The sequence below is a fragment of the Manis javanica genome, chromosome 2, assembly GCF_040802235.1.
Source record: "Manis javanica isolate MJ-LG chromosome 2, MJ_LKY, whole genome shotgun sequence".
Taxonomy (NCBI): Eukaryota; Metazoa; Chordata; class Mammalia; order Pholidota; family Manidae; genus Manis; species Manis javanica.
Window position 1 is genome coordinate 36,097,085 of NC_133157.1, and position 10,335 is coordinate 36,107,419.

General features: G+C 50.3%; 1 protein-coding gene across 3 annotated transcripts; it reads left to right on the forward strand.

The window, feature by feature from the left end:
- The first annotated feature begins 1,071 nt into the window (after window positions 1–1,071).
- RPP25L (ribonuclease P/MRP subunit p25 like) lies at window positions 1,072–2,888 on the forward strand. Of its 3 annotated transcripts, none has more exons than XM_017657880.3 (2): window positions 1,072–1,228; window positions 2,073–2,888. In XM_017657880.3, exon 2 carries the CDS (start codon window positions 2,106–2,108, stop codon window positions 2,595–2,597), a length of 492 nt encoding a protein of 163 aa, XP_017513369.1. In that variant the 5' UTR covers window positions 1,072–1,228; window positions 2,073–2,105; the 3' UTR covers window positions 2,598–2,888. The 3 variants fall into 3 exon arrangements, with proteins under 3 accessions (XP_017513369.1, XP_017513360.1, XP_073084128.1); XM_017657871.3 differs by having other exon boundaries at window positions 1,172–1,258; XM_073228027.1 differs by lacking the exon at window positions 1,072–1,228 and adding an exon at window positions 1,319–1,911.
- The last annotated feature ends 7,447 nt before the right edge of the window (window positions 2,889–10,335 follow it).

Sequence of the window (10,335 nt, forward strand, 5' to 3'; positions counted from 1 at the left end):
CCCACATTTCCCAGGTACCATCTAAATGTCAGATGTCAGGTATGGTCCATCTGATCCCTGCCCTGCAGAGACTAGCCAGGGAGACAGTCAAGAAAAAGGCAGTCCCATCAAGTAAACACAGGGTCTTTGGGGGCACAAGAAAAAGGGATGGGGGAGGCAGCCCTGGAGGGTGACATGCAGGGTCTTTTAGAGCCAAGGGAGCAGCATGTGCGAAGGCAAAGAGGAACCTTGACGTTTCTCTCTTGGAATCCTACCTGGTGCTATTAACAGAGAAGAGGTTTGGGGACAGTTGGGAAGGAGAGGGAGGGAACACGATGAGAAAGAGCTGAGACTGATAGGCACTTCGCTCCAAGTGTTTGCTGTCCCCTTGTGGTCTCAGGGAGTGCTGTAGCTTCAGGCCCCATTTCAACAGCAGGCCCGCGCGCCCTACCGGGACGGTCTCACACTACCATCTCAAATTCAATTAAGTCCGAACTAAGTCTCAGAGTGGGAGTCATTCCACGTTCTTCATTCTCGGTCCAAAAAGTCGCCGACTCCTCACCGAACCTACCTCCCAATTTAATCTACTTTTCGCTATTCCCATGCCATTTCACTGGTTCATTCTTTCAACACACCATTTAACAAATATTTGAGCCGGGCACCATACGAGTCTCCATGGACAAGCCCCCTGGACACGGCGGCCCAATCCCCACCCCAACCCGCATTCCGCCGCCATCCACCCCTGAGCTGCAGCCTGAAGCTATGCACGCGTTCGGGTTTCATTAACCCCTGATGAAGACCCTCAGTGGCTCGTCAGTCCCCACAGATTAAAACTCAGAACTTGGTGACCAAAGCTCTTGCCCGCTCAGCAGCAGCCATTCCAAACGGGACCTCTTGTTGCTGTCCAAAGCAAAACCCTCTGCTTCGCCTTTGCTATTGCGGTGTGCTCGTCTGGCAACCCCAGCCCTGCCATCTTCTAAGGGCCAAATCCTCCCCATCCGTGGGACGCCGGACTCGATGATGGCGGCTCCTCTTCTCCGCAGGGCCTTCTCCACCCCTACAGGAGTGCTCCTTCCCTGGGTATTAACGGGAGACTGCACTTCTGTTCCCGGTGCCTGGACATCTTGGCCAAATTCCGTTTTCCTGCGGAAGCCGCCGGAGCCGCGGCCCCTCAGGCCCCGCCCCCGCCCGGCGTGCGCGGCCCCGAGGCTTCGGCGCGCTCTCGGCCCGCGCGCCATCTTGTCTTCAGGTAGAGTTTGAGTCGTGCGCGGCAGCGGCGGTGAGAGCCACAACCTAGCGGGGAGGGGGCTCTTGAAGGTGGGGGTCAGGAGAAGGGAGGGGAGGCCGGCCGGACCCTGGGGGCGGCCTGTGGCAATGGAGACGGCCGAGGCCGGCCGGGCCGTGGACCCGACGTCCCGCGTAGCCCCAGCAGCCCTCCACGTTAAGCCTCTCTGCTCGGAGTGTCTGAGTGACCTGGGTTGGGCAGATCGACCCTGGGAGTGTGGGGGTGAGAGGGGCTCGACCCTGTCGTAGGGATCCCGGAGTCGGGGGAAGGAATCGGCTGTCTTCAGGAGCTTTTGGGTGAGGGCTCTTGGCCCTGTCTCCTGTCTCGGGGAGCTTGGAGTGTACGAAGCTCTGGGAGCCCGAAGTGGGGGGCCTCTCGCTGCTTTGGAGAGGCTCATGTGAGGAGTCTTAAGTCTTGTTTTCAGGCAGTCCGGAGTGAGCATCTGGGCCCTTTCCCAGGGAGCTCAAGACGGGAGAAGATCTGTCCCAGACCTCCAGAAGCTTGGGAGGAGATGGCTTGGCTTGATCCTTATCCTGAAGAACCCAGTATTGCGGAATTTGGTCCTGTCTCAGGGACTCCAGGGTTGAAGGAGGCTTATGGCCCTGCCAGAGAAATGGGGGGTGTATGGAGTACAGTCCATTCCCAGGGTGAGGCAGGCCATGGCTCCTATCCTGAGAAGCTGGGGGTGAAGGGATATGGTCCTGTTCCTGGGAAGTCTGGATTGGGAAGCAGGGCCATGTCCTAGAGAGCCAAAGTGGGGGGATGGGCTGGGACATGTTGCCTAGCATTCATCTGACACTTCCTGCAGTGGGCAGTGAAATCCAGACACTCAGCAAACAGAATGGAGCACTACCGGAAAGCTGGCTCTGTGGAACTCCCAGCACCCTCTCCGATGCCCCAGCTTCCTCCTGATACCTTGGAGATGCGTGTCCGAGATGGCAGCAAAATCCGCAACCTGCTGGGGCTGGTGCTGGGTCGTTTGGAGGGCGGCAGTGCAAGGCATGTGGTGTTCTCAGGTTCTGGCCGGGCTGCAGGGAAGGCTGTCAGCTGTGCTGAGATTGTCAAGCGGCGGGTACCAGGCCTCCACCAGCTTACCAAGCTGCACTTCCTTCAGACAGAGGACAGCTGGGTGCCAGCCTCACCTGACACAGGCCTAGATCCCCTCACGGTGCGCCGCCATGTGCCTGCAGTGTGGGTACTGCTCAGCCGGGATCCCTTGGACCCCAATGAGTGTGGCTACCAGCCTCCAGGGGCACCCCCTGGCCTGGGCCCCACACCTAGCTCCAGCTGTGGTCCCCGACCCCGAAGAAGGGCCAGAGACATGCGGTCCTGAGGACTGACTAAGCAACCTGTTCTTCAGGCATGAATGTCTAGAATGACTGTGCCTTCTTTCAGAGGCCTCTGTAACTGCTCAGCATCCCAGCAAGACTTGAATCTATTGCTTCTCCTTCTCTGGTGTGTGGAAAGGGACTGCTGTGAAGAGTGATAAGTGTGGGGTATCTGCCAGGTTCTGGATTGCTTAAGAAAGGCTTACTCTGCCTTTCACTTCCAGTGCCTCTGATCTGCCTTCTAACAGAGGTTCAGGGAGTGAGTTAGGAAATAAAGGTTCTGCCCATTTGTCTGATGAGCCTCTGTTTGGCCTGCTGTGTGGAGGTGGGATTAAGGGAGTTGGGAGTCCCTTCCATTGTCCCCAGGAGTTTACAGGCTGGAGACTGGAAGGGTAGACTCAGGCTGGTGCTGGGAGGATCTAAAGTCAGTAAGAAGCCTCAAGCAGGAACCTGACTATATCTAGACCCCTGGGTGGCTCTCTGCTACCTGTTTTGGGCTGGTTTAGGGACTGCCAAGTCAGACACTTTTCTCTGTCTGCAGCATGTAGTGTAGTGGTGAAGATCATGGTCTTGGACACCAGACTGCTTGGATTTGAATCCTATTTCTGCTAATCACTAGCAAGTTACTGCTTCGTGACTTTGGGCAAGTTACTGCTCTGTGAAATACTGCTGTCACCCATAAAACAGGATATATAGTATTTACCTCATAGAGTTGTTAAGAAAGATTAAATGTAGAAATACACATACAGGACTCTTAGATACCATGTAGGCATATAGTACTATATAAATGTTAATTGCTATCATTAGTTGACTCAACTTAGAAACATGATTTTTCCTATCTTGAAAACATACCTTAATCCCACATCTCCCCTCTAGGTCTCATCCTTACCTTTTTATTCCTTTCTGCTCCTTTTCATCTCAGCCTGAGACTGCCAGATTCAGCCTGATCAGGTCAGAGACATTAGGAGAGAGGCGAAGATTACAAGATAGCAAGGGGGACCAGAGCAGGATTGTGGGCAGTGCAGACTTTGAACAGTTGAATCATTTGGGTCCCCCACTGGATCTTGAGGTCTTCTCCAATGTATCCAGCAGCCTGGATATCCAGTCACTAGGAAAGCACAAAGTTGGGGCTTTTCTGGGCTCAGCGTGGCAGATGGGCTTAGCAATTGGAGAGTGTTGAAATAATGTTTGGCTGAGCCCAGGCAGGTGGGGTTAAGATGGGAGAAATGGAGTTGGGGGACTGGAGCCCTCAATAAGGGCTTAGAGCTGGGATGGGGGGCCCAAGGGGCCAGCAGGCTGCAGTCAAAACTTTGAACACTACATCCTTTGCTTTCCAAGGGAAGTTGTCCAGTGATGCAGAAGACTCTGATGGAGATCCAGGGAGTATTTGAGACAGAATCCTCACAGCAGCTCCCCAAAGCATCTCAAATGCAAAAGGTTGTGGAACATCTAACAGACCCCTAGAGCTGTGGCGGTAACTTGGGTGTCTTGCTCCCAGCAACTGCCTGACTTCTGCCCATTCTCTTCGTGGCTAATTCAGGGGTTTTGCTCCCTCACAGCTTCTGCATGTTGCCTTTTCTCTGAACATCTCCGTTTGTGTGTCTTACCATCAACAGCTCTCTCCAGTGTCACTGGTCCCCAGAGCTTTGGGGCCAGGCTATTTGTAGACTTGCTTTTTGGCTCAGTATCCCATCCTGATGCAGCCTGCTGAGGCTAGGGCAGGATTGTCATGTGGAGTAAGCATGGTGTCTTGTGCTGAAGGAATGATTCAGTAAGGTGGCATCACAAGCCCTGGGATTACTAGGAGGTGCTCCCAGTTGGGCCCCTCATCATTAAGCTCTAGGTCTGGGGTCTCCAGTATGATGGCAGGGGTAGTGTGGAGGGAAACTGAGCTGGGGTCAAAATCCCTTAGGAAGAACAGGATCTGCAACTCAGAGAATCAGGAAATAGGCTGAAGGAGTGATGGCTAGTGATTCTGGAGCCTTTCGCCTTCTTGGCCTCTACAGGGCCCAGTGGGGTCCTACACATAGAACTGCAGGGAGGGACCCACAGAGAAGCGAAGGTTTTATAGTCAGAAAGCATAACCAAGTCTGGGAGCATAAGAGTTGTGTGTAATTACTGATGCCATTTCTTTACTATCCACTTTCTCATTAGTCTACTGCAGCATGGCTTCTGCCTCCATAATTTCTTTAAAAACGTTAGGCCTTGGTACAAAAGGTAAAGAAGTGGAGACAGCAGTTTCAAGAAGTTGGATTGTGAATGGGAGAGGAGGTGATAAATAGATGAAGAGGAATGTGGGATACAGAGGGTATTAAAAATGATTTATTTTTAATGAGTTAGCAGAGATTTGAGCATGTTTGTAGGCTGATAGGGGAAGCAAACAGGGAAAGAGATTAAAGATGCAGGAGTCTGTGAATAACTCAGAGTTAGATTCTGAAGGGGTGAAAGGGAATGAGATCCAGAAGCGTGGAGATATGGGCCTCCCAAAGGGAAGAGGAGAAATGGCTTCCTCTAATAGGAGGGAAAGAGTTGAGGATGCCTGTGTATGAAAATGGGTGTGGAGGTAAAGGTGGGAACATAAGGGAGTTCAGAGCTCCGAAGGCTTCTCTCCCACTTCAGTGCGGGAGTACAGTCCCACTGCTGAGAGTGGAATGAGGAGGCTGGTGGGAAGTGTGAGAAAGTTGTTGCAATTGGGAAAGATAAAGGGGGTACAGTAGGATGACCGATCGAAGCTGGTGACCATGAACTTGTAGTGTCATCAGTCAGGGTATGTGCGGTCAGGTGAGGACTCAGAACACTGCTGCATTCTTCCAGACTGAAGTTAAGACAGGCTGAAATGATGGGAGAGTAGTGAAGAGACTAGCAAGAGCATGCATGTAGTGGACGACCAAGGAATCCTAAGTGGGTCAGAAAGAAGTGAAGATAGAAAGGGGCAGGGGTCAGTGGCCTGAAAGTCCCCATGAAAATGTCTGAGGTGGGGTGAGATGGAGTAGTTGAGAGAACGACAGTAGGGCGTTGTAGCTATACCAGATTCTAGGGCTGCTATAATAAAGCACCACAAACAGAGTGGTTTCAAACAACAGAAATTTATTGTCTAAACCAGAAGTCCAAAGTCAAGGTTTCGGCATGGCTGTTTAACTCTTACGATGGGATCCTTCCTTGACTCTTCCTAGCTTCTGGTTTGCTGGCAGTCTTTGCCTTCTGGGCTTTGTAGATGCACCACTCCAGTCATCCATCTTCACATCATCTTCCCTCTGTGTATGTTTGTTTCTATGTTCAAATTCTCCTTTTTCACCAGCCATATTGGATTGGTAGGGCCCAGCTGAATGAGCTCATTTTAACTTGATTACCTCCGTGAAGTTCCTATTTAAAAATAAGGGCACATTTTGAGGTACTAGGGGTTAGGACTTAAACATCTTTTTTGGAGATACAATTCAACCCTTTATAGTGGCTAAAGGATGAGATGGAGGAGCCAGTGGGTTTGAGTTTTAGGAGTTGACAGGGCTTGGTTGTGGACGTGAGAGTGAGATAGCCTGGAGGAAAAGTTCCTGCAGGTGAGGTTGAGGAATTAAGAGACCGTGGTGGGGTGATCCAGGTGGGCGATGGAGTCATTCAGGGTAGTCATGTAGGGTGCTGAGCATTCTCACTGCCTGCCTTAGAGGAGGCATGTATTGTTTGTTTATTGGAATGGAGACCTCAGAACAGAGTGTGACTGGAGGAGTTCTATGCATCCCATGTGCAAGCAGACACCACCAAGTCCTGCCAATTTTGCTTCCTAGGTCTCTGCATTCCCACAGCATCTGTTGGTTTGTGCCCCCTCATTATCTTACAATAGTCCCCTTCTTGGTCTCCCTGCTGCACTCCGTCTGAGCTCTCTAAGCCAAGCCACTGGCTATTGCCTTCGTTTAGAATGCTCTTCTGCCAGATACCTGTTCGGCTATCTCCCTCCCTCCTTTTAAATCTTTGCTCAAATGTCACCTCAATGAGGCCTACTCTGACCACCCCATTTAAAGTTGCAGTTAAGCACTTCTGATCTCACACTGCCTTTTTTCCCATGTTTTTGTTTTTGTTTTTGCCTTCTAAATATAATCCCCTTCTTTAAAATATTTTTGTTTACTGTCTGTGTCTTCTATTGAGGATGTAAGCTCCAAAAGGGCATGAATTTTCTTTTGTTCACTGATGTAGCCTAAAGATATTAAATATTGCTTGGTACATAGAAGGGGCTCAATAAATATTTAATGAGTGAATGAATAAATATTGAATCTCCAAGTATGTGGTCACACCCATATCTGTCTTCTGCTCCCTTTGCCTCCCCGTGTCCAGATGAGATGACAAGATCCAAATTCATTCACTGGATGGCCTTAAAGAATCCCCTTGCTTGGTCACTGCCATGGCTCAGTCCATGTTTGGCCTGGTCCTCTTGGGCCCTGGGCTGTGGCCACACTAACACGTCTCACTCTTCCCATGTGCTGTAAGAGTTTTCTGTCTGTGAGCCTTTGCTCTTGCCATTTTCTCTGCTTGGAACTCATCAAGAGTTTTCAGAGTACACCAGTGTTGGGCTCTGGCGCTCCCTCCTCAGAGCCTACCTTCTCACTTCCCCCTGTTTGGGATCAGCCCTGATTCTGTGGGGCATCTCGGGCTCCCACTCTGGTTCTTGCTGTAGGGAAGTGTTGGCTGTGCTTCTGAGTTTGGCCACAAGGTGGCAGCATTTACAAAGGTATAGCCCATCCGTTTTGCTGGTTTGGTGTGGAGATCCACCTGAACTTCAAGACACAGAGCAAAAAGTCTTGGCTGGAAATTTGGTTCTCACTGAGCACAGTGACCTCTGTTATGCAACAAATAGCTAACGGGCACCCACAATATGACAATATAGTCACTGGCTCAAAACCTCCAGCCCATGAAGGCTATAGCCATATCTAGGTAATTCACTGTTGATGTAATTAAAACAGGGATTAAGGAAGTTCATTAGACTTAAGGAATTCAGAGCCCCTCATCCAGGCTTTAGGGCTAGGCAAAGCTTCAAGGAAGAGAAGGGAATACCTGTGTAGAATCTCCAAGAGCCAAAAGAAAAGTGGAAAGTACATTCTGGGTAAAGAGTAGGCATGAGCTAAGGCATAGAGGTGAGAAGAGCATGAGATGATCACTGGAGCATGAGGTTCAAGGCTGGGAGTCTAAGGAATGAGGCTCAGAGGTGGGTGGGAGGCCAGACTGGAAGGGCCTGAGTGCCTGGCCAAGAAGCTTGGACTTTTTCTTGAAGGTGATGGAGAGTCACTGAAGGCTGTAAGGAGGGAGTGATACAGAATATCAGATTGGTGTTTCAGAGAGAGAGTTCTGGCTGCTACAGAGAAGAATGGATTGGGGACACAAGGCAGGAACAGCAGAGAGGAGGTTCCTGTAGGGATCCAGGGGGAGATGGTAAACCAAAATTATGTCTGGGGCAGGCCTTGGAGAAGCCCCCACCAGCCCATAAGAGCTTTCAAGGCCTGGCACTTTGAAATGTTCTTGGCCCTGGTACACCTTCTTCCCCACCATTTGAACAATCTGAGCCCTTCTTTTCTGAGGCTCCTTTTGACTTTATTCTAGTTCTGGTTATTCTGGCTGGAACCAGGAGCTCTGTCAGCTTCCATGTGGAGGTCCCTGTGTCTTAGGTCCCTCTCTGTTGGTAGCTCTGTCAGCATTCACCTCAGCCTACACCTCGGCCTCTTTCAATGTGATCCTTTCAAGCACCACCTGCTTTGACAGAAATACCCAGATAAGAGTGTGACTGAGTAACCAGAGTTCGTGTGTGCATGCGTATGTGTGTGTGAATGCGTGGGCACCTTGAGGCAATGATGTATTGGGAATAGGAAATTGAGAGGCATGTGTTGATAGCTCACCCATCTGTCTCTCTGCCCAGTTGGCAGGATTGATACTAAGGGAAGGGAATCCTTGGCAGGTATAGGGGCACCACCTAAAAGGTCTGGAGGTAGGAAAATACAGGGAAGTATTTGAGAAAGGTAGGGGTGAATTTTGTTACCAGAAACTGGCACGAATAGGTCCGGGCTTCTGGGGTTGGGCCTGGAACCATGACTGTGTACTGCCAGGAGGGGGCATCACATCCAGGTTTTCAGCAGGGATTGGGAGAGTCACCTTCGTTCATAGTCTCATGAATATGCACAGATCTGTTGAATTATGCTGACAGAAAGGATGTAAATGTATATGCAGATTTGGTGCTGCCCTCCCTGTTGCTATGGAAACCAAAGAATAGCAAGGGGGGCCCAAACCCTGGGGAGACCAGGCTGGAAAGACTGGAGACCAGGAGACTCTCTTCTGTTGTCTGCTTTTCCCATTCCTGCCGTTTTGATCTCTTTCTTTGACTCACTCTGTCTTTGTCTCCCTTTACCTTGCTCTCTCTCCATTTCTCTGCCTCTCCTGGTCTTCTGTCTCCACCTGTCTCTGTCTTCTCCATCTCTATTTCTCCCTCCTGTTTTTTTCTATCTTCCAGTCTCTTGAGTTTCTCTATGTTTCATTTACTCCATGCCACTATTGCTCTGTGACTCTGAGACACTGTTTCTGACTTCATGACTCTCCCTATCTCTGTCTCTCTGTCTTTAATTCCATGTCTCTCCCTCCTGCATCTTCCTGTCTCTCTGTCTCTGACTCACATCTTTCTCTGCATCTCTATTTTTGTGTCTGACTCTATCTCTGATTGTGTCTATTTCTTGGTCTCCCTCTCCCAGGTTCTCTTTCCTCTCTTTCATTCTGATTCTGTTCTCTGAACTTTTTATCTGAATGCTTGTCTCTATCTGATGAGAAGGTTAGGAACTTGCCTATCTGTCTGTCTTTGCCTAACAGAATGCTCCATCCCTGGCCCAGCTGCCCGCATGTTCCAGGATTCCTAGGCACTTGTGCCACATAAAATCCTGGTTCAGGTCTGGCCCCTGTAACAGTGTTGGTATGGGACTGCTGTTACAGATCCAGGCTGGCTGCCAGGACACCAGGACTCCTGCCCCAACCTCTGCCTGCTGTGTGCCTCTGCCTAGTGCTTCTCCCTCTCTTGATCTGTAGTCCCAACTCTTTCTCCTTGAAGCTGGTGGGCACCTTGAGGCAATGATGTATTGGGAATAGGAAATTGAGAGGCATGTGTTGGTAGTTCACCCATCTGTCTCTCTGCCCAAGAGCTGACATGAAGGGTCTGGCTGGGGCCCAGGTATGGGGGTGTGTCTGGGGCTAGTGGAGACCAATCCTGGCCCCCAGAGAAGACTCCTTGCTGAGCCACAGAGTCAAGCAGTAGCCTTTCCACAGTCAATCCACGTTCCTTCCTGCTGTAGCCTCAGCCATCCAATTACCTGTTTGGGGTCCTTTGTTTGCCCTCCATCATTTGGTTACATTTGTAGACACCTAATATACACCATGCCTTCTGCCTTCACATATCAACAGTGATAGAGAAATGACATCTAGACTTTTTGTGTCCTCTCCCCCCCCACAAAAAAAGTGGTTCTTTGGTCCAGGTAAAGAACACAAGACTCTTCAGCCCCCATAGTTTCCTATCCCTGGTAGCCTCCATTGTGGCTGCAAAGCATGCATCTGGCAAAGTCATGGATAAAGGTAAAATGAAAGAGATACAGAGCTAGAGACAGAAGTAAAGGTGGATCTATAGAGGCAACATGCCTCCATATTTTTGGGTAGGGTATGGGAAACTCAGAGTAGGATGTGGGGTGAGGGTGGGCCAGAGTATTTTGAGGGCAGATAAGCCACCATATG